The following is a 25,011-nucleotide window of genomic DNA, read 5'->3' as shown; positions in this document are numbered from 1 at the left end:
ACAAATGCGCTTTACACAATTGATGTGTGTATGGATTGGGATAACAGTTGTATGAGCCCCTAATAAAATGTTAAAAAAGAAAAAAAAAAATATTGTACCTTACTTTACCAGGTCTCGCAAATACTGCAAAATCTTTCCAAATGGAAAGCTTGAAGAAACCTGGCATGAAGTCTGAGTACTTTTCAAACTCCATGCGCTCACTTCCTGTCTTCCCATCATATTTTGGTCATTCTCACATTTCAAAAGTTTTCATTTTCATGTTGTATGATTCGCTTTATTGCAGTTGACACTTTGTTGCAGTAGTCTGGAACAGAACAAGCAATATTTCTACTCTATACCTGTAGTTTCAATAAAATCAAGCCCATAAGAAAGAAATGAATAGATGAAAAGTGCAACTGTGCAGGATTTAACAAAGTACAATTTACGGGTGAATTTAAGTATACAGACTTTACAAAGGCAAGTGAAACCAATATAAAACAATAAAATGCACAGAAATAAATTTGGGGGAGTAGGCAGGCATTAATTATCTCCCAGAAAAACAGACAAATCAGTTATAATCATGTGACCTGTCTTCCCATGTGTTAAACAAGGATGCCAGTCATCTTCTAAATGATGAACAAGCAATAGGCTTTCATTTGTAACTCTATCACAGCTGAGGTAAGAGCTCTGTCATAACCTCTCCCAGCCTGCTGCATGAGTACAACAGGGGCCAGGAGTTACTCCAAGTTGGGGATTTGGGGATTCACTGTTGATTTATCTGGGATGGTTGAACAAGGTCCAGTTCTCACCCATTAATTCTGCTTTGACAATGTTTTGTATGTTGCTAGGAAAGGCAGTGTTTCATTAAAAAAAAATTAGGAAAATAGGACAGTAGTGTACATCTTCTCTACTCTTCCTTGCCTTCACCCTGGGGAATTCTCTAGTCAATGTACTTATAATCACCTGTTTTCAAATAGATCCATTGTAATCCCTTTGTAAACATTGAAGAATTGTATGACATTTTGAAATTTTATGTACCATAATATTCATTAAAAAGTGTATCTATCTTTGCCTTAATCCTCAATATGTACATGTAATCTAATCGTTAAAAAAAAATAATTTCAAGCTCTAAATGTGTTTATATTCAAATGATTTTAATTCAGATCAGTTTAATACTGTAAATAGAAAAGAATTTGACCAACATATTAGATTTTCAAACATTTACTTCTTATATAAATCCGAACACTAATCTGTTGTTTAGTATCTTGTTTCTTCTTAGAAAAATTCTACAAATATTCCCCAGCCACACCACAATCACAAACTGTTAATCTATATATTTTCAGTAAGAGGTCTTTTGTCAAAATTCTGAATTCTTTGCTGTATCTGTTCTCAGGTGTTATTTGAAAGGTTTTAGTCACTCTAGTCATTTTCTGACATTAAACACAGAAGATTATTATTTTCTTTCTTCACATTGACTTTTTAAATTGTCTCCTTACTGGAGAACATTAATGGGAAGGAATGATCATTGAAGCCTCTCTTTCAGTTAGGATACTTAACAGTGTTTAAATACTTAAGTACTTAAGTAGGATACTTAAACAGTGTTTAAATACAGTATTGATGTCCAGGTTCTAAAATGTTACTCTATGAATAAGTGGTTTTTCATTCACTAACATCCACATGACTTGGTATTCCTTAAAAGGTTTGTTTGTAGCACTTTTCTCTCTTCATGTTTTAGTGGTAGGTAGCTTAGTTTAAGTGCTGTAACAAAATACTAGGAAAGGGTAGAATTTGAGATAATTTTCTCAACTTGGAACCTAAAGTCCAAATTCAGGGCTCTACCAACCCCATTTTCACTTCCTGCTGTAAGACAAGGTACTTCCTTGTCTCTTCCACCTTTTGATAGGCCTACATATTCCTAGGTACTGTTTTCTTAGACTTATAGTTATGATATACACATCTTCCCCTAATGCCTGCCTGATCCTTTATAAGACACTAGGGATTAAGGCCCATCCTAGTTCAGTATAACTTCATAAACTGAAAACAAAAAAACCTCATTTCCAAATTCACACTCACAGGTAACAGATTAGAACTTCAACATATGTTTTAAAGGTCACAATGCAATCCATAACAATTATTCCCCACAAGTTTTATCATGCACACCAAAGCTGGTATACTACATGATATTACAGCAAACACAGACCTCTGGTTTAGTTTCTATGAACTCGTTCATTTTAACAGATAAATATAAAAATGAAGACATTTCCACACTGATTACAGATATTTTCCAAACTTGTGACTTCCCTGATTTGCTTAACTGACAACTCATTTATTGTATTCATATTGTGACATCTATCTTGTAATATATGGTTAGAAAATTAACTAAAGGCTTTGCCATTAGTTACACCTTGGGCTGCTAACCATCAAGTTAGCAGTTTGAAATCACCAGCCACTCCTTGGGACAAAGATGAGGTTTTCTACTCCTGTTAAGAGCTACAGTACTGGAAACCCAAATGGGCAGTTCTTCTCTCTCCTATAGGGTTGTTAGAGTCAGAAATGGCTCGATGGCAATGAGCTTTGGTTTTAGAAAATGAATATTGGTTACAGACATAGTGCTTCTTCCACAGGAGATTCTTCTGGGCGCTGAAATGTTAAAGCTAAGGCTGAACTCTCTTCTACATTTATCACATATATAGTATGATTTCTTTCATGATGTCTGAGGTCAGAACAATATGGGAAGGCTTCTCCACATACATTGCACTCATATGGTTTCTCTCCAGTGTGTGTTTTTTCATGATTTCTTAGATCAGAACACTGACTAAAAGCTTTCCCACATACTTGACAAACATGTGGCTTGTCTCCAGTGTGAACTCTTTCATGCAGTCTCAGGTTAGAACTTCTACTGAAGGCTTTCCCACATATATGACACTCAAATGGTTTTTCACCAGTGTGGATTTTCTCATGATTTCTAAGATCAGAGCACTGACTAAAAGCTTTCCCGCACAGTTGACATGCATAAGGTTTCTCCCCAGTGTGAATTCTCTCATGTAGTCTCAGGTTAGAACTTCTACTAAACGCTTTTCCACATATACGACATTCATATGGTTTCTCTCCAGTATGACTTCTTTCATGTCGTCTAAAATGAGAACAGTTACTGAAAGCTTTCCCACACAGATGGCACTCATATGGCTTCTCTCCAGTGTGAGTTCTATTGTGTTGTATAAGGTCAGAGAAATTACTGAAGGCTTTTCCACATATATGACATTCATACGGTTTCTCTCCAGTATGAGTTCTGCTGTGTTGTTTAAGGCCAGAACTTTGAATAAAGGCTTTCCCACAGAGATGACATACATATGGTTTTTCTCCTGTATGAATTCTATTGTGTTGTATAAGGTCTGCACAATTAGTGAAGGCTTTCCCACACAGATGGCATACATATGGTTTCTCTCCAGTATGAATTCTCCCATGTTGTCTAAGGTTAGAATTTGTACTGAAGGCTTTACCACATACATGACATTCATACGGTTTTTCTCCAGTATGTGTTCTATAGTGTTGAGTAAGGCCAGAAAAATTACTGAAAGCTTTTCCACATACATGACATTCATATGGTTTCTCTCCAGTATGAATTCTAATGTGTTGTTTAAGGCCAGAGCTCTGAAGAAAGGCTTTCCCGCATAAATGACACTCATATGATTTACTTTTAGAGTTACTTTGTTTATGTTGATTAAAGGATGATGGGTCAATATGAGATTTTCCAAATTCTTTGCTGATACTTTGTTTCTTTCCTATGTGATTTAACACATGTTGAGCCATTGTAAAGCTGCGAGTGAAATCTTCTCCCAAATCATTACATTCAAAGGACTCCTCTCCAGTGAGAGAGCTCTGCTTTGGGAAGGACATAAAAGATTGTTAAAGACTTATCCACATATACTCATTTATTATGCATAATTCTAGAGTTATCATCTAGTCATTCAGTGAAAAAAAAAATTCAGTTAAAATCTAACACATATAAATTACAAATCTAACACATATATGTGGTATGTTACTGTTCTGCACTCATAGAAATGTATTGCTCTCTGTTACAGAAGGCCAACCGCATGACTTTAACAGACTATATCTGAAGAAATCATTCCTTTGCAAAACTATACATGAGACATGCTAATATTTATGCAAAATTATACATGAGACGATGCTAATGTTTATGAGACCTTAGGTTATGGGTCTTTTCTCATAAAAAATGTTGTTTTCCAAAGTATCAGATATTGTTCTCCGGAGGCACTGGAATAATTCAGGGGACTACAAACACAGATATCTATACTTTATCCTGGAAGATGGATATAGAAGAATAGTTTTTAATTGCCAGGAGAGTGTGGACTTATTTTTTATGAAAAGGAAGTGGTAGGCCAAATAAGTTTGAAAACATATGATTAAGAGTCTCAGAATTGATTAATTAAAAAAAAAAAAAAAAACTTTATAAAGGATAAACAATGAAAAAAAAAAAAGGCAGTGCCAACGAATCAATAAAAATTAATTAAGAAGATAACTAAAGAAAAAATTAATTAAGAAGAAAAAAAAAAAAGAGTCTCAGAAACTCTAGGGAACAGTCCTCCTCTGTACTATGGAGTTGCTATCAAGTCAGAATAGATTTGATGGCAGTGAGCTTGCTTCTGTTTCCCCTGAAAATTATAGTTTTCAGCGAGTAATTTCTTCCCAAATTTCAAATAAACCCACATTTAAAAAATTCCAACTTTAATTATAAGGTGATTGTGTTAAATTTCTAACTTAAATCCACTGACAAGTCTATGACAACAGTAAAACTTACCAATGTCATGTTGATAGGTGTGTCCATCTTGTAGCTATGTGGCAAGGACATAATTTCTGCATTGCTAAGGCCAATTTCCCTGTCTGAAATAATTTAAATAAAGGATAATTTGCTACAGAAGCATAAAACCACTTCCCCCAAACCCCCCAAACCCATTGCTATCGAGTCAATTCCAACACACAATGACCCTTTATAGGAGAGAGTTAAACTGTTCATATGGCTTCTGAGGCTGTAAATCTCTATGAAAACAGAATGTTGCATACCTCTCATGTGAAATGTCTGCAGGGTTCAAATTACTCACCTTCCAGGATGCAGCCCAATGCTTAACCCATTGTGCCATCTGGGCAACTACAGTGGCCCAGATGAATTAAAATATTGAAAATCATTGGCCCAGATGTGTAGTTTAAATATTCATGCTCACATGAAAAAACATGATCAAATTATGAAATATTCTGGGTAGTTGAACTAGCTTTAGTAGTGCAACGAATTAAGTATTAGGTTGCCAATAGGAAGGTCAGTGGTTCGAACCCACATGGGTTCCACAGATTGATGAGGCTAACTGCTTCCATAAAGCTTTACAACCTTGGAACAATTCTACTCTGTCCTATAAGGTCACTATGAATCGGAATCAATTCAAGGACAGTGGGCTTGTCTTGCTAGGCAGTAGAAATACATGACAGGACATGGATAATTTTAAAAGACTGTCCATAGAAAAATAAAACTAACATGAAATATAGGAGAGCTGAAAAGGAAAAAGATTTCCCAGGACAAGGGCCACAAAAGCACACTTAATTCCCATAAGTACACAAAGATTCCTTCCTCAAGTCAGACAATGACAGAAGGACATCTGAATAGATCAAATATTTGCAAAGAATAACAGTACATTCTGAAGAATTTCCCCTCAATGTCCTTACCTACATGTCACTTGCATATGGAAATATGCAGTTGATATTTCCAAGCACCTACTCACTCACGGAACAGGTTCCTCCTCATATTGAAATACAAGGGCCTGGAGCTCACCAGGACTCGGACCGTGAAGGAATCCTACTCTTCCTCTCCAAAGTTCTTGTCCTTGCTCCAGTTGGGAAATCACATCTGATTTGCAGAGCTGATTCCCTGTTTGTGAGAGAAAGACATATGGGTCTATGTTGTATCCCGACAAAGCATACAGCGAGCAAGTCCAAGAGTACACCTAGAAGAATAAGTTAACCACACAATTTACAATAAAAAGTTGAAAAAAGTTAACTATTGAAGGTCAATTTGGAGATCACCACAAACACAGAACATTGATAATCTCTTACCAGCAAAGACCTTGCACCCAAATATATTAAGAAGCTCCATTTGTTTAAAATATTCAACATTTTGGACAGCTATAGTTCAATCGCCGTTAAGGTAGATTCTCTGCCCCTTGAACAAGTACAGTTGTCTGTGTTTTGGAACTCCTAGTATAAACTTGATGCCCTAGAGATAAATCTTTAAGTGAACACACCACTCAAAGTTATCATTTTTTTAAAGTTTGGCTGTAATTTAGGTGAAGATTTGTAGGGCAGATCAGGGAAAAAGGAACAACACAAATCAAGTGATGCAGAAAAGCATTTGAGAAAACTGCACATCCAATTTTGATAAAAAACATTCAACAAAAAAGTTCTTCAACACTATACTTCTTTGCTATTGAGATTTTTCTCTGTTTTACTTTTTTATTGTTGCTAGTTTTTTTGGTGGGTAGGGTTTTCTGTATATGAAATCCAGAACAGGTAAATCTAGAGAGACAACAACTAGATTAATGATTTCTTGGGGGTATGGCAGGGGAGGTTGGGAGAAATTGAAGAGCTAATAACAATGAGTACAAAAAAAAGAAATGCTCTAAAATTGACTGGTTTTAAGTGTACAACTCTTCTTGATATGGCTGAACTACTGAATTGTACAATAGGTGGATTACATACCAGTAAAATTGTTTTTTTTTAAAGTCAACAATATAGGTATAGAAGGGAAATTCCTCAACATAACAAAGAGCATATACACAAAATCAACAGTCAACATGACTCTCATCGGAGAGAAACTGCAAGCATTCTCCTTGTGACTCTTAATCGTTCCTAAACCTCTACTTACTCCTAATTCAAAATTGTCCTGGAAGTCTTAGCCAGAGCTATTAGACAAGAAAGGGAAAATAAAATCATCCAAAGTGGCAAAGAACTAAAACACTCTTGTTTGCATGTGGATATCATCTTATATATCTAATATACCAAAGATTTGAAAAGAAAATTGTTGAAACTAAATGAAAGATTTAACAAAGTGTCGTGGTACAAGATCAAGACACAAAAATTTTTGGTCTCCTTTATGCTAACAATGTGAACTCTGAAAAGGAAACGAGGAAAACAAAACCATGTGAAAGAGCCACCAGAAATCCCTCTGACCAGTCGAGGGATGTGAAGAGCCGTGCACCAGACAGAGAGCAATGTAAGTCAATCATCACAGATGTAGTTAGGTTAAAATTTAACACCTTATTATTTGATCTCCCAATTTTAAAGCTGTACCAGTTTTTAATATTTTCTGGCTTTCTTTTTGAGGTTTTTCTGTCTTGTCATTGTTGGTTTGTTTGTGTTTTGTATGATTTTATGTATATGAAATCCAAGACTAGTTAGATCTAGACATAGTAACTGCATTAATAATTGCCTAGGGAATGAAGGGATATGGGGAGGGAGAAGGATAAGGGGATATGGGGAGATAACGAGTTAGAGAAGACAATGTTCTGAAACTGATTGTGGTGGTTGCATAAATCTTAATATGACTGAACTATTAAATTGTATGATATGTGAAGTATATGCCAGCAAAACAAATAAAAAATAAAAACACAATAAAAGAACCACCTAAAAGATAAAACATTTTGAAATACATTGTAAATTGTTGAATGCAAAAGTGATCTTTTTTAAAAAACTTGAATTAAAGTTGTTTAAATAAAATCCATAGATTACCTTAAGAACCAGTGCTTAAAAGATTATCTCAAGACAAGAGTTTGGCCTTGCCTAATCCCAATGGATACAGTAATCTTATTTCTGTAAGAAATTAAAATTGTTGCACATTTTCCCTCTATTGAGCCCTTGATAAAAAAGATTTAGTAATGATAGCCAGTCACCATACTGTTCTAGTCTCATGGTAATGCACACAGAAACTTATGGGTGCAAATAACCTTGTAGTTTGCTTTTCTCTACCTCATGGTCTTCTTCCTTTATTGTTCCAGGAGAATTAATAATAATTTTGTATACTGGATGGTACTTGCATGGTTTTAAGGCCCCAGGCGTTACTCACCAAACTAAGTCATCATGCTCACTGCCATCGAGTAGATGCCAACTCACAGCGACCCTAAAGGGCAGGGCAGAACCATCCCAGTGAGTTTCCGAGACTGTAACTGTTTCTGGAAGTAGAAAACCCTGTCTTTCTCCCAGGAGGTCATACAGATTTTAAAAAACACCCTATAAGCATAATGATAGGAAATATCCACAAAACCATGTACCTAAAAAATGCTTGGTGGACCCTAAGCAAAACAGACTGGTATAGTAGCCACAGCAATGGGCTCAAAGACAGCGGTGACCACGAGGATGGCACAGGACTGGGTAGCATTCAATTCTGTTGTACTATGAGTCAGAATCAACTTGATGATGGCAAACAATATAACAATGAGCACCATCAACTGTTGCCTTTATTATTATTACTATGGCTGTTTGTTATAAAATTATACCTAACAACCTAACACCCTACTTAACATTTTGTGCTGCATCTTGTATACATTTCTGTTATCTAAGACTACTATAAAAAAAAATAGCTCGAGTGAATAGCTGTAACAAATAGAAATTTATTCTCTTCCCAAGTCTGAATTCAGGGCACCAGCTCTCAGAAGGGCTTTTTCACTTTGTTGGCTCAGTTTAGAAAGGGAGCCCCTGTTCTCTTTCAACATCTGTAGGCTTCGCCTTCCTTGGAGATTTCCATATCTTACTATCGTTTGTCCCCCTGGATCTAGGAGATTCCCAGAGCAGAGTCTGGGTACAGAGAATGTATTCTACTCCCAGCTCTTTATTCTTGGTAGTAATAGGCCCCTCTCTCTGCTTGCTTCACAATCCTTTTATGTCTTGTAGGGAAAAATGTGATGCAGGCCACACCCCAAGGAAAGGTCCTTTTCTGTGACTAGTAATGGTATTGCATCTCAACCAAATCCTCTTACATCAGGCCCAGGCTGATCACATCCAATCACATCATGGGGGATGAGTACAGCATTACATAACTGCCCAAACACTGAGAATCACAGCATAGCCAAATTGACATATATCATGGGGGACACAATTCAACCTATAACAAGCTGGTGCTAACAGTAACATAACAAGCTGTATAACAATTACAGCTTTCTACTCCCATCACCACAACCAAAAAATTCACTACTTCCCAGAAAGTGATTGCATTTCACCCTCCTTTCTCCTGCTCTTGGTAATTACAAATAGTCATTGCCCTCTATCACGTCGTAGTGTTTTACTGAAATTGTAGGAAGGTAAGTAAACAGGTATTGTGACCAAGGTTCTAGTTCACACATACACGAGTTTATTCCCAACAAAGAATGTTTCCACATGTCTCTGTGTTCAGTGGAGGCTAGACACATTTTCTCTGTAGTACCCTTATAGATATTTTCTAATTTTTTGTTACTTTAGCCCCTTATTAGTGTGTCTTGCCTTTCCATATATAAGTTAAGGATTACTTCTGTAAAATATGCTGTTGAAGTTTTTATCAGGATTGTACTGTACCTGTAAATTGCTTTTGCTAGTATTGACATTTTTACAATGTCTTCCAATCTGTAAACATGGGATATATTTTTATTTACCATATATATTAGAGTATAAGCCAACCTGAATATCAGCGGAGGCACCTAATGTTACCATTAAAAATGTGCTGAAAAACTTGGCTTATACACGAGTATATACGGTAGATGATTTGCTTAGTCTCTTGCATTCATATGTTAGGGTTCTCATTTTATAAATCGTCTACATCCTAGTTAAGTCTATTCCTAGTAGTTTCTTTTAGTTATCATTGTAAATTGCTGTACTAATTTTCCTTTTCATAGAATGTCCATGCCAAAGTTCAGAGAAAGACTGTAGAATACCTGTCTTTTTAACCAGTGAGAAATTGTTGAGCAGAGGTTATAGAACTCAACTACTAACTACTAGCAGTTTGAACCTACCAACTGCTCCGCAGAAGAAACACATGGCGCTCCACTTTTGACAAGATGGATGGCCTGGAAACTGTACAGGGTAATTCTACTCTGTCCTATAGGATTGTTCTGACTCAGAATCAACTTGACGGCAGTGGGTTTGGTTGTGGAGTTTACTATAGTGAATTATCATTTTAAAAGCAAACTCAAAAACATAAATTCCATCAAAACAATCCAAGTTCTATGTACAATCTAAAGAATAATATCTGTTATTTTACATCTGTGGCTTAAAGCTTGAGGTAGAAGACAATTATTTTAAAATATAATCCAAATTTTCATGCAAAACATAACCACTAAGTTCCCAGCACTATGCTGAATTTTGGAGTTTGGGGAGCATGAGTAAGATTGTTTTTAGTAGATTACATCTTAGTGTGGCAAATCAGTTATCAACATACAAAGACTAAACATAGAACTTTCCTAAAGCTTCAGGTGGTGGGCAAGATTCAGGGCAGAGACTGCAGTGAGCTATGGGGAAGCTCTTCTAGATACCTGTTCTAGATGGTCAGGTAATAGACAGTTACGTTTTTAGACACTTACCCACAAAGACCAAGTGATCGATGTTTTCCATCATCACATCTCTGAAGAGCATTCTCTGAGATGTGTCCAGCAGGGCCCACTCTCCCTCAGTGAAGTCGACAGCTACGTCTTTGAAGGTTACTGATTCCTGAAACATCGAAATATTCTGGGTTAGATAAAGCGATCCCTTCTAGCAGTCAGTACTAAAGATGAGAGGACTGAAGAAGTAGGGTCTTTGAGTATAGAAAGCCCTTGTGTTTGAGGCTCTAGTGAGATCATCTGTAGTCTCACTTGGCATCTGCCTTCAGGTATATTAACTGAAAGAGACACATTCTGAATCCAGGAGATCTCATTATAAAGAAAATTACACGAGATGTAATGTGAAATCTCCTTAAAGTCTGTAATTATGGCACCTAGACTGAAAATAATTAATATTTGTAACTGGGAATTCATAACTAACACTCTTTCCACCAATTCCAAGTACATCTACAGACTATCACGCAGCAATATCCATGGTCCTACACTTTCAAACACTAGCCGCTTCTTGGGAGAAAGATGAGGCTTTCTCCTGTAAAGAATTAGTCTTGGAAACCCACAGAGGCAGTTCTACCTGATCTTACAGGGTCGCCATGAGTTGGAATTAACTTGACAGCAGTGAGTTTTTTGTTTTGGAATTTGTTTTTAGTTATCAAATTTGAAAAAAAATTTATAAAGAAGAAAAATGGATGACTGGAGACAAAATTGAGGATAAAAATGTTTGCTATCTTTTCAAAGAAGTTTACAAAAGGATCAAATACATTCCATCAAAACACTAGTAAGTTCAGAAGTGAGACCTGCAAACCAATGATTTCTCGTTGCTTCTCAGGTGCTCCGTCAACACTATACAACCCAAACTCAAGCACCTGTTATATTGGATTGATTGACCTCACTGCTGAAACTGCCTCCCCACTTGTCTATAAAGTTCTGCTCTCATTCATCTTTATACCTACATTCACCATAATCCTACATACATGATAACCAACAATATGGCCAATGAGTGAATTCCTTCCCAACAAGGTGGTCTACTAGGAAGGACGAGAAGAAGATGATGTCTGTCATCTCTTTCGTGGCTGAACAGAGTTATTTACTGGTAGTTGGAACAAACTACTGTAAAGGTTGAGGCGAGATCACGTCCATGAGAACTTGATCCAATATAAACATCCCAGAGGACTTAGAACATTTATCAAAGTCAAAACACCTGAATGGCTCCTCAGGACATTCAGAGCAGTCCGGCCGAGAGGAGACATCTGTCCATCTGCTGGCAACAGAGGTGTGGAAGTTCAGTCAAAAGGGAGATCTCCTACTCACCAGTGCTTGCATTGTACCAGCTTAGCTGCCAATAGTCTTTCTGCGGTTTTTTTCCCCTCACAGTCCAATCACCATGCAGGCAAAACTGAGGACAGAAAAAGAAGCCCTGAGACTCCAGCCTTATCCACAATAACTAGGCCTATCATGATGAAACCCTAGACCTTTGTCTGCCCAGCCCCCCAAGGCAGGAAGATGCAATGTGCTCTAAGAAAAAGAGGGGTAGGATTCCCTCGCTGGGTCAAAAGAAAGAAGGCTATCATTATAGTGACTAATAAAAACATGCTAATACAGATGTTACATATAAGAACACAAAACTTGGTGAGTTTAAGAGTTAGTTGCTCCTGGTGTTCAGGTTTTTCATTCCTCCCCAAATTCCAAATCATGGGAATCCCAGCACATAACCATACAATGGGCTGTGCTCTCTACACCCAGATAAAAGTAGGAAGGAATTTCTCAGACTTAAGTATTCTTAGTTTATACACCAGCAGTGGTTCTCCAATATCTAGCCCAGATCTCTGGAGCCGGTGACATGAGCTGGACTGAGCTGGAATGTGCCTCACAAACTAAAGGACACGGGCCTTCAGATCAGTTGTCTGTGCAGCACTTCTCTGGTGTTGCTAGGTCAGATTTCACAAGGTGAAAGGAAACCATTCTTCAGCCTGAGACTTCAGGTGCCAGCTACCTGTTGTGATGAAATGAGGTATTTTTTTGCTGCTGCTGCTGCTGGTGGCCTTCTGCTTGGGTTCTTGGGAAAAACCGCCTGGGAGATTTGTATCCTTAAACCTTGAGTTACCTTTGCGTTAGTACTTCAAAAAACCAACTTGGGGGGGAGGGGGGTTGTGTGGGATAGGGGTCCCAGGCTGTTTTTGATCCTAAAGTTAATTACAGGTGACAATCCAGATGGGTTGCCATTTTCTGGGTAAGCAGTAAATAACATGATTACTTGGTACTTTTTACCTGGCCCTGGGCTGCAGCGTATCCTGTGACTGGTCTATTTTGCGCACTAATTTTGGTCTATTTTATCGACCAATTCAGAGATTGGTCAATCTACTATGCAAATAACAACTTGAAAATTCACCCAATAGGAACTGGGTGACTTGTGGTCCACTCAGAGGGTTGGTCAGTTTGCAGTTCTGTGGGAAGGGCCCTCTTTCAAAATTGACAAGGCGTTTGCTGCTGTAAGCACTCACCACAGAGATTTTCTAGGAAAGCGGCAGTGGGAAGTGAGGAACCAGTGCTAGAAGTCAGTCTGTAACCCTGAAGATGCTACAGGGCAGGGAGGGGTCTGAGGCAGAGGCAGTGAGGAGAGGACTGGAGGGGCTCACTAGTTGTGACAGAAGACACCGACAGCGGCTGTGCAAACTGCTGGGGGATGGGCTGGACCAGTCAGCAGTGAGGCTGAAGGCAGAAGGGCTGGCCTGCTTGCCCAGTCAAGAAGGGTCAAGATCCCCTGCATGGAAGTGAATGGAGGAATATGCTCTCCAGTTTACAGACCTTGCCTACAAGTGTCCTGACCCCAATCCCAAGCTGTAGCCTGTCCTTAATGAATATCACTGAACTGGCAGTAGAGTTCATGAATCCCATGTGGCCACTGAAATGATCAAAACCAGTAGAGAAGTATAATATCAATGGGGTGTGGGGTGGATCAGTGGGGTCAGAAATAGTGAAGTTCAAGAGTATGACTCCCGCTTCATAAGTACCAGCTTTGTGTTAAGGGATTCTTACCCTTGATGACAATGCTAGGCTGTACCTGTGCAGCACTTCTTTCTCTGACTGAAGTAGCCGCCTGAAGCTAGGTCAGGTCTCACAAGTTAAAAGGGCACCATCCTCTGGGATCTTAGTTAGCTAGTGCTAATATTAAAGAATTACTACAGGGGAAAAGAACGGAACCTTATTTCCTCCTGGAAGTCTGAATTCAGGACAACAGTTTTATGGAAGAGCTCTCTCTCCCCTGACTCTGGGGGCATGTCCTTGTCTCACTCAGCAATCCTTGGTTCCTCAGTATGGGATGTGTTTTCACCTAATGGTGTTTAACTGCTTCTGTGCTTAAACTCTTTTCATAACTCAAAAATGGTTAGAGGCACACCGCAGACTAATACTGCCTCGTGATCAGAACAAAGAAATTCAGCCACATGATTGCGAGTCCCCTCTGGACTCCCCAACCTCATTGGTTCTCACTATGCCTGTTGGTTCAATAATGCATAGAAAAGCCTCACAGACTACACTGTACTTTTAAGTTATGGTACACAGATGATTGCCAAGAGAAACAATAGGCGAAGATCAAAGAGGGATCCCACACACGATGCACCCACATTCCAGAAGCGACAGGCTGCCCTCTCAAGTAAGATGTCCTTCACCAATGAGGACTTCCATAAGCAGATTCTTCCCTGGGGCCTCAATGCGTAGTCCTAATGGAGGCTCCATCGCATAGTCATGATTAGGGGCCTCAATGCACATCCACGTTTGACTCTTCACTGCATGGGCAAGATTGACTAAGTCAGGTGCCCTCCTTTTCAGAGGTCAGTCTACAGGGTGCTCTTTGTAGTCAGGCCTCCCAGTCATCATTTGTACAATCCTCACATCTAGTCTTTAGGCCTAAATGACCAGTCAATCAATCAACCAATGCCAGATTGTCACAGGTTCTCTCTCAGAACCAATGACAAATGTCACATAACTTTATGTTCTTTCTCCCGGTAGTACACACCTTCCTTGCCTTTCTCTCTCTGTCTCCTATCAGCAGAGAAAGGTATTCATGAAGTTTTTCTTTTTCAAAAATCACTTTATTGGGGCCCCGTACAGCTCTTATCACACTCCATACATCCATCCATTGTGTCAAGCACATTTGTACACTGTTGCCCATCATCATTCTCACACATTTGCTGTCTACTTGAGCCCTTGGTAGCAGCTCACTTTTTCCCCTACCGGCCCCACCCTCCCTCACTCATGAACCCTTGATAATTTATAAATTATTATTATGTTGTCATGTCTTACACTGTCCTATGTCTCCCCTTCACCCACTTTTCTGTTGTCTGTCCCCCAGGGAGGGGGTTATATGTAGATCCTTGTGATCAGTTCCCCCTTTCTCCACCACCTTCCCCTTCCCCTCCTGGTAACGCTACTCTCATTATTGGTCCTGATGGGTCTATCTGTCCTGGATTCCCTGTGTTTCCAGCTCTTATCTGTACCAGTGTATATCCTCTAGTCTAGCTGGATTTGAATGGTAGAATTGGGATCATGACAGTGGGGGGGTGGGGGCGGGGAGGAAGAAGCATTAAAGAACTAGAGGTAAGTTGTATGTTTCATCAGTGCTATACTACACCCAACTGGCTCATCTCCTCCTCCTCATGATCCTTCTCTAAGGGGATGTCCAGTTGCCTACAGATGGGCTTTGGGTCTCTACTCTGCACTCCCCCTCATTCACAATAGTATGATTTTTTGTTCTTTGATGCCTGATAGCTGATTCCTTCCACACCTCGTGATCACACAGGCTGGTGTGCTTCTTCCATGTGGGCTTTGTTGCTTCTCAGCTAGAAGGCTGCTTCAAGCCTTTAAGACCCCAGACACTATATCTTTTGATAGCTGGACACCATCAGTTTTCTTCACATTTGCTTATGCACTCACTTTGTCTTCAGTGATCGTGACATGACATCTTTCTAAGGCAAAAAGTTAACATCAATTTCCAGAATGTCAATGATCAGATGGGGATGTTTGTTAGTGGCAGAAGAGCGGGAGAACTGAAATAAGTAAACGTTTACCTTCTTATGCCACAGAAAGTCCAGAGGCTGCAGTTCAGGATGTGACAGGTACTCTGGGGAGAAACCAGTGGCTCGGGCTCCCTCTTTCTGCCTATCTAAACACTAGCACACAGAGCACGCTCTCATGGCACCAAGTTGGTGACTGTATGACAAAGAGTAAGTGCAAAGGGAAAGGGCCAAACATGTTTTCCTTCTTAGGTTTTCCATGCTCGATGTCAGTAGCTAAGAGGGAAATGCAAATCAATATCACATGAGAAACCACTTCTCGCCCACTAGGAGAGCTATTATCAGAAAAATTTAAAAATAACAAGGAATATGAGCAACAATTGGAACACTTTTGCACTGTTGGTTTCTCTCTTTCTCACTGCCATTAAGTCGATTCCGATCCATAGAAACCCTACAAACAAGGTAGAAATACTCCTGGCATAGTGTGTCCAAGACTGTAACTCTAACTCTTCATGGGAGGTAGAATGTCTCATCGCTCTCCTGAGGAACAGCTGGTAGTTTTGAACTGCTGACCCTATGGTTAGCAGCCTAACTCATAAGTCACTACGTCACCCATTATGAAAGTTAATAACTCCTCAAAAAGGAAAGCATTGAATTAAGTTAAATTCTATTCCTAGGTGATACTCATATATGGATGTTCATTGTAACATATTCCCAATGGTCAGAAGACAGAAATAACCCAGGTGACCATCAATAGATGTACAGATAAACAAAATATGGTATATACATACAGAGGAATATTAATCATTCACAAATGCACAATGCTAGACACAAGAGGACACATATATAATCTCACTTATAATAAATATGTAGGATAGACAAACATAGAAAGCAGAGTTTTTCACTGTTTATCAGGTACTTAGGGGAAGGAAGAACCAAGAACAACTGCTAGGGCACCAATTCTTTTTCTGCACCAGAAAGAAAATGTTTTTGAATTAGATAGTGGTGGTATTTACAAAACAAGTGTTAATATACTTAATTGTACTTAAAAAACGACAAAAGACAAAATATGTATTTTACCGCAATATGTCTATTTTAGACAAATCACTGCCTTCTCCTTATAAATGCTTAGGAATCATTTAAGGGACAGACATCAAAGTATCCTGGATGAACTACTGAACCAAAAGCATAGTGGAATTACAAAGAAAAGGGATGTTTGGTCAACTTCTGAAACTACCATTAATTCGGAGCAGAACATTTGAAGAAAAGGAAAGGAAAAATCCCAGAGGAGATCTACTGTGGGATTTATATTGAGTAAGATGGGAAACACACAGACCTACCCACAACAATTTGATATGATAAAGAGTGCTGGCAAAGCATGAGGAAAGTACCACGGACTGCCAAAAGAACACACAGATCTGTCTTGGAAGAAGTACAGCCAGATGCTCCTTAGAGGCACGGATGGCAAGACGCCGTCTCATGTATATGTCATAAAAAGCTGTAACTCTTGATGGGAACAGACAGCCTTGTCTTTCTCCCTCGGAGAAGCTGGTGGTTTCAAATCGCTGACCTTGTGCTTAGCAGCCCAACTCGTAAGCACTATGCCATCAGGGCTTTCCATGACAAAGAGACACTGATACACTATAAAACTTAGAGAAATTTAAAAACAATATAGCCTTTGAAAGCACCATTATGTCTATAATGCAGCAGTAGGTGAGCACATTGAGGGCTGAGTTGACCTAAATTAGTGACTACCAACGGAGCTTGTATGAAGACACCTGGATGCACCAACTGAGAGGTCATCAAAGATGACCATGCTGTGAGTCAAGGAAGAAGTCCACTAATTTAAAATAGCAAATATCTTACTTACCGTATTTAACGCTCTGATTACTGGATACTGTGCTGCCTTCAATTAAAAACAGAGCTGTGATATATCTGGGAACATGGATGAACCTGGAGGATATTATGTTGAGTGAAATTAGTCAATCATAGAGAAACACTGTATGCTAATACTTTAATAAAATGGCATGAATATAGAGAAACAAACTTCATTTGTGGTAACCAAAGGGTGGAGGGGAGAGGGGGGCTAACTCTTGAGGACAGTAAACAACTGTAACTTTTGGTGATGAGGAAAGTAACACAAAGGAGGATGAAGTGGACACAGTTGATGAAGACAATCGATGTCACTACAAAGTACAGAAGAAAGAAGAGCCTATTGGCAATTGCTATGGTAAAAATCATTTGGAAACCGCAAAAGCAAAAAAATGTGTGGTTATATATGCATGTAGTCATCCATGTGTAGTTAAGTAATATATATGGGTATATGTACACACACATATATACGTGGCATATGCATATGAACCTATGTGAACTGTATGGACATATATTCATGCATGTAATTCAGTACATAGGAGGAGTTATGATTTCGACATCAGGGTGAGAGAGGGATTAGGACCATAACTGTGCAACCATCTAGCCCAACTGGCATAATATAATTCATTAAAGTTATGCTCCACGTTCTAATTTGACAAGCAGTTTTTTCGGTCTTGCAAGTGCTCATCAATCAGTTATTGATCTCTACTTGTGTCGACCCAAAAGGAGAGAAAATGAAAGACAATGAAAAAACTGGTATACAGGGCCAAATACATAAAACAGACTCATCTCCACAGAGACAAGAAGAACTGGATGATGCCTATCATTACCATAAACTCTAATCAGGGGCACAATAGATGAACCCTTAGATTGGGAGAAAAATGTGGACGAGAAACTCAATTTTCTAGAAACAAAGTCAAGGCGTCCTTAGACTAGTTGAGATTAACAAAGCCAACAAACTAACAAATCCAAGACGTGCTAGACTCCTGAGACAACTGCCCTGAGGTCCCCTTGTAGCTAAATCAACCGGCTCAAAAAACATTAAGTACTTGGCTCCTTAAAAAGAAAAAAATAATAATCACCTGGATTCTTACTCAGTCAGTAACTCTTTTCAAACAACGGGTGAATCTTCTTGTAAGGGGACAGGGAAAGCAGGCTGATGGAACCGCCAGACGAAAATAACCAGAAAGTTTATGGGTGGCGAAAGATGCAAACAAAAATGGTTGGATGGGAACCCAACGTGCTGGGCAAACCACGCACAACACAATAAAACACCACTTAAAAAACAAAACTGCGATCTCGTCTAAAGAAAGAAGCAAGGTATCAGAACGTCGTTTGTATCCGTTCAGTCTGACGGAAGGAAACGCTTTCCAGAACCACCCCATAGCGCTTACACCACCAATTTGGAGTCACGGTTGCCGCGAAGAATCAAAGGAAAACGTGGCCCCAGCGGCGATCCTGAAGACCTTTCGCATCGTAGCGGGCAGGAGGGGCCAGTGAATGGGAAACGGGGGAAGGACCCTAGGATGTTACACGAGAGACGATCCTGCAGGAACTCACGGATGTGTGACTGCAAACGGCCGGAGGCAGCCCTTCGGGCTCAGTGTCCCGCGGGGCCTTTCCGGGCGCTGACCGGAAAGGGCGGCCGAGCGGTCCCTGGTGGGGGGCGGGAACCCCACGGGCCAGCCTGGGTGCCTCAGGTAAGGGAGGCGCGTCCAGGACCCGCCGGCGGGATCCGGGCCCGGGACTCGGATGTCGGCGGAGATGCCGGTCCCCGGAACGGAAGGCAAGGGGAGGACGGGATACTCACCCTTCTCCATCACTGCGGCGCCGCTCCACGTCAACCGGATATGACGCGCCGGGCGCGACGAGGCGTCCGGCTGCGAGAAAGGGGCGGGGCCGCCAGAGGCAAGGCCTGGAGGGGCGGGGCCTGGGGCCGGACCGGGCCGCAAGGGGCGTGGCCTGAGCCTCCCTCCGCCCCCACTCATACCTAGAGTCCCTTCCATCCTCCCTTGTATTCCCCCATGGAACTTCTTTCCCAGGTCTTCGCGACCCGGAGACCCAACGTTGCTTCCTGCCTATTTAACGTTCAGGCCTCACGTCTGTTGGAAGCTGCCATGCTTTCCTCCTGCCAAGTCCACGGGTTCCTTCCAAGAAGATTGCAAACTGCGGCCTGGGAGTGAGGGGCTTGTGTGTGGGCCCGCGGGTGGTTTGGTACACAGCCAGGCTCTCGAAATTACACAGGTATTTCATGGAGCAAGGTCTAGAGCCGTCTGTAGAAACTAGAATGCAAACTCTGCCGTCCAGTCTGTGCATTTTCATAACGACCCCCATGGAACTTAATTTCCGCGCCTCTTTACCCAGAGGCACGGACACCAATCTCACCTCGGTTCTGGAATTTGGTGCCAGGACCTGGTTTGTGGAGTGGAGGGCAGAAGCAGATACTTTGGGTCACAAAAGTAAAACAACAATTTGTTGGTTTACAGATATATGTTCCTTTCTCCTTTACATTTAATTTGTCGTTCTATGCAACGTCGTTAAAGTAAATGATAAATTCAGATATCTTTGAGATAAACTCGTATGGAAACTTTTAATGTGCTTAAATCATTGATTTGTAACTATTAGGGGATTTCAAGTTTTTCTTTGCCTTTATTCACAGTCATTTGGAAAAGGGTTTTCTTCTCTTTTTTTGGCTTGTTTCACTTTTTAAAAATAAATTTTATTGGGATCTTATAACTCTTACAACAATCCATACATCATTTGTATCAAACACCCTGTTACATATGTTGCCATCATCATTTTCAAAACATTTTCTTTCTACTTGCGCCCTTGGTATCAGCTTTTTCCCTCTCCCTCACCCTCACACCCTTGTGACTCCTTGATATATTAGAAATTACTATTATTATTTTTATATCTTACACCATCTGCTGTCTCCCTTCATCCACACTTATGTTGTTCATCCCCCTTGGGTGGTGGGAGGGGGGTTATACATCATTATTGTTCCTGAGAGGTTTATCTGTCCTTATTGTGAATTATGTGGAAGTTCATAGAGCAGATTATGTTTTACATCCAACAATTCATAGAGCCACTTTAAAAAATACTAGTCATTACTAATGGAGCATCTGGAACTTAAGTCAAAGATATGCAGGAAATTAAATCCAGCAACTCTTAGGCCTGTTGAAAAGGAGGGCCTGGGTGTTACCCATGAGCACAATTATAGTGAAACCATCACTCAAGCCTTCTCTGGGTAACAAGATGTGAAGGATGCCCTTCTGGAGAATGCAGAGGACACTGGTACCCTGATGGGACTACTCTGGTGACTGACGGCTGCCAATGTGCTGGATATAGTCTTCCTCTTACAAGTAATAGATAGTACTCTTCTTCCCAATACCTTGCCTCAGAAGACAGAACTCACTGTTCTAATACAAGTTTTAGAACTAGCCAAAAGGAAAAGGATTCACATTATTACAGATAATGGAAATATTTGGAAAGAAAGAGCCTTACTCTTTGCACTACAGTCCACCATTAAACATGGAGAGGAAATTATCAGGCTACTTGAAGTAGTCCTGTTATGTCTGTGGAAATGTCTGTTATACACTCTAGAGAGCACTAAAGGAAAAGGGGGGTTGGGGGGCAGGTAGCTGACAGTAATAACATGTCTTAGATGCATAACTTATGACTTAGATGCATAACGAATAGTATGAGCTGGAATTCCTCCTATGGAAACCCCAGGCTCAGAAGCAGCCCTAGTGACAAAATTAGACTTTAGCACAGAGGAGAAACCTCCTTATACTCAAAGGGAGGAAGAATCGATTTGGTCACATGGGTACACTTTGAACCCTATTGAATGGTGGGAAGCAAATGAGAAAATTTACACTCCTAAAGCACTAGCCTGGAAGTTCAGCTCCAACTTCCACCAGTCTTTCCATACTAGAACACGCTTCCATTTTGTTATTAGAAGAAGCAGCTATCAAAGACATGAACAAGATAGTCATTCAAGTGACCAGAGCTTGTACCGTCTGTGCTCAGAATAACCCCCAAAGAAGACTTACACCTTGACCCCTTTTGACCCCAATTCAACAAAGCGGAATATTTCCAGGCAAGTAAATATCACTATAATGAATAGATGTAGAAGCTACAAGTATCTACCAGTAATAATGGACGCCTTTTCAGGCTAGGCAGAGACCTACCTGGTTCGTACTGAGAAGACATTGGAAATGTACAAGGCATTCTTGAGAGAAACCATTCCCAGTTAGGGCTTCCCATGAGCATCCAGAGTGATAATGGTCCAGCTTTCACAGCTAAGGTCACAACAAGGTTTAGCTGCTGCTTGGGAAACTGCTATCATTTATATACCTCTTGGAGGCCTCAAGCATCGAGGAAGGTAGAAAGAGCAAACCAAACCTTAAAATGGACTTCAGCTAAGTTAAGTCAGACACCCAAACTGACTGGCTACAAAGCCTTCCAGTCGCACTCATGAGCATAAGGGGCGGCACCTAAAAAGGGAACAAGACTCAGTCCCTTTGCTGTTTATGTCTAGGGCCCGCTTTCCAGTCCAAATAAGCACAGCTCTCCCTGAAACGAATGACTTCTTGCAACATTCAATTGACCTAGGAAGAGTTTAACAAGCCTTGGACTTTGACCAACAAATTTGCCTTACTCCCAACTCTGCACCTTTGGGTCCGGCCATTGGACCAGGAAGCTGGGGCCTCTTAAAAAACTGAGAGAAAAGGGTTTGAAAACTCAACTTGAACCATTATGGAGGGGTCCTTACCATAGACGATACTCTTATTTTTTTAAGACGGTTTTATTAATGGCAGAAAGAACATTTTGCAAAAAGGAGTGAAATCATGCCAGGCAAACCTGGGAATGCCTTCCCCCAGAAGGGCACCTCTAAACATTTGTTTTGGATTGACATTAACAGAACTGGGGGGGGGGGAAGGGGAGGGTAGTGGTGGGACTAGAATGAGGTTATTGAAAAGTACATACAGGGCTTTGTTAGGACCCAAGAACAGGTTAGAAAAAAATGTTGGTTTTTTTTCTACCTGAGGTGGTGCAAAGATGATATGTACAGAGAATGGATGACAAATAAGTCATGTTTAACACCTGTATATACTGGGCACTTGACAAAAATCACATTCTTCACAGGTATGTCCACTGTCTCAACATTCTCTATTTTTTCTCTCCACAAAAACCAAACTCACTGCTGTGGAGTTGATTTTGACTCATAGCAACACTATAAGGTACAAGTGCCCTCTATGAGTTTCCAAGACTGTTAGCGAAAGCCTCATCTTTCTTCTGAGGATTGGTGTTTTCAAACTACTGATCTTATGGTTAGGTTCTATTGTTTATTTCAAAGGTCACAAGAATTCACAGACAATATTCATGATTAAAGGGTTTATTAAGGAAGTTAGGTTACAATACAGGTGAGAAATGCATTAGATAGAGTTGTTCAGTTGGGACATATTACAGAGTTTTCTCAAGGCTGCTAATAAATGCACAAAGGGCATGCCACTGTGCTATAAGCCTCAACCTGGAGGTATTCAGTTCAAACTCCTGGGATCAGTAAGCCCAGCTTCCCCACTTAAGTGCCCAGATGCACGCTATTCCACAAGTCAGCCTCCAGCCTGAACCTTCTCAGCTTTACTTGCTCTGTGGGTTGAGAAAGCCATCTCTCGGACTCACGCTCCATCACCTGGTTCTGTCGCTGCTTCTCTGATGTCACAGTTGTCTTCTGTATCCAGGAGTTTCCCTGCACAGGAATCACAGGGTCCAGAGGATGCATGCCATTCCTGGCTCCTGCTGGTAGTGATATCTCACGTGATTCCTGCTTCTCAGAGGGACCATTTTAGAGCCAACAGGATGGCAATCACAATGACCCCTGTTAAACCCGTCTCTCACAGTTGAATTCTATCAGTGCCTTTCCCCACCTTCTTACCCAGACTCATGCAGGAAAAGGTGGTTTGATGGGAGTTACAGATAATTTGGTTAAAACAGCCACATTAAATGATTCACTGCCCCTGCAATTAAACATCCTAACCTGTATAATGTTTGGTAATTTTTTTTTTTTAGCCCAGTGCCCTTCCTGGCCGCATGTTGGTAAATTTTTTTCATCCTGTCACAGATGAAGAAAAAGTAAATCTCAGAGTAAGAAAAAAGAATGTTGACCTACTTTGAAATATGTCTTACAGCCCAGTCAGAAACCCCAGTCTTGTCATGTCCCTAAAATTTTTGAAATACTCTTTCTCATTACCCCACTTTGATCAAGAATTCCTTTGGAAATTCAGTGATAGCACTAAAGCATACTTTTCACCTGCATGAATTTTATCTTTACCTTGCTTTTTAGGGTGAATTGGTTTTCAAATCCATCTTACTGAATTCTGATAATTCACAAAGAAGTAACTTTTCTTCCTTAAGAATTTCATTAGGATTATAGATGACTGGTTGTTATTTACAAGCCTTTAAGATTCCAAACACTGTTGGATAAAAATTGCAGGTGCCAAAAAAAAATCTAATATTCAGAATTTGGAATGTACAAAGTATTACTCTAGAAATGGAAAGTTGTCAGAAACGAAATAGAACACATAAAGATCACGATCCTAACTGTGAGCTGAAATGGACTGGTATTGGTGATTTTGAATCAGAAAATCATATGTTGTCCTGTGTTGGGTATAACATAGTAAAAGGAATGACATCCTCATGTCAAGATCTATCTTGAATTACAATGCTGTCTGTTATAGGACTATATCTATCTGCCTACAAGGAAAACCAATCAATACAACTATATTATTTAAATGTATGCACCAACCACTAAAACTAGTGATGCAGAAAGTTGAAGAATTCTACCAGTCTTCAGATTGAAATGGATCATAATGTAGTCAAGATACATCGGTAATTATCTGTGATTGGAGTGCAAAAATTGGAAACAAAGAGTAAAGAACAATAGTAGGGAAATATGATCTTAGTGATAGAAAAAAAATATCCGGAGATCATGTGATGGAATTTTCCAAGACCATTGACTTGTTCATAACAAAAACCTTTTCAGCAACACAAATTGCTACAATACACGTGGACATCCCCAGATGGCATACACAGAAATCAAATTAACTACATCTGTGGGGAGCAATGGAGGAACTCAATATCAGCAGTTAAAACTAGGCCAAGGGCTGACTGTGGAATAGAACACCACATGCTCACACGTAGGTTCAACTTGAAGCTGAAGAAATTGAAAACAACTCCACAAGAGCCAAACTATGACTTTGAGTGTATTCCACCTGAATTTCTAGAACATCTAAAGAACAGAGTTGCTACGTTGAACACCAATGACAGGCGACCCGATGAGCTCTGGGATGACATTGAGGATGTCATTCATGAAGAAAGCAAAACATCATTAAAAAGACAAGAAAGAAAGAAAAGCTCAAAGTGGATGTGTTAGTCTGGATAGACTAGAGAAACAAATTTATAGACGAACTTGTGTATAAGAAAGAGTTTTATATACAAGAGCAGTTGAATATTGAGAAAACATT

General features: G+C 40.0%; 1 protein-coding gene across 7 annotated transcripts in view; it reads right to left on the bottom strand.

Annotated features, from left to right (window-relative positions):
* LOC123521625 (zinc finger protein 596-like) overlaps window positions 1-19,341 on the bottom strand; it is a 46,850-nt gene extending 27,509 nt beyond the window's left edge. The window contains exons 1-7 of one of the 7 annotated variants that reach the window (XM_045289587.1): window positions 19,296-19,341; window positions 17,484-17,566; window positions 11,913-11,997; window positions 10,587-10,713; window positions 5,819-5,914; window positions 4,799-4,881; window positions 2,485-3,861 (exon numbers count right to left, since the gene is read on the bottom strand). In XM_045289587.1, coding sequence (XP_045145522.1) covers window positions 2,578-3,861; window positions 4,799-4,881; window positions 5,819-5,914; window positions 10,587-10,713; window positions 11,913-11,924 — 1,602 coding nt within the window. In that variant the 5' untranslated portion in view covers window positions 11,925-11,997; window positions 17,484-17,566; window positions 19,296-19,341 and the 3' untranslated portion in view covers window positions 2,485-2,577. The other 6 variants (XM_045289584.1, XM_045289588.1, XM_045289586.1 and 3 more) reach the window with 6 other exon arrangements.
* Between the last annotated feature and the right edge of the window lie 5,670 nt (window positions 19,342-25,011).

This window comes from Echinops telfairi, unplaced genomic scaffold, assembly GCF_000313985.2.
Source record: "Echinops telfairi isolate 266 unplaced genomic scaffold, ASM31398v2 ScPeMD7_29;HRSCAF=101, whole genome shotgun sequence".
Lineage (NCBI taxonomy): Eukaryota > Metazoa > Chordata > Mammalia > Afrosoricida > Tenrecidae > Echinops > Echinops telfairi.
Note: the sequence above shows the minus strand (reverse complement) of the source record. Positions and strands in the feature narration are given on the sequence as shown.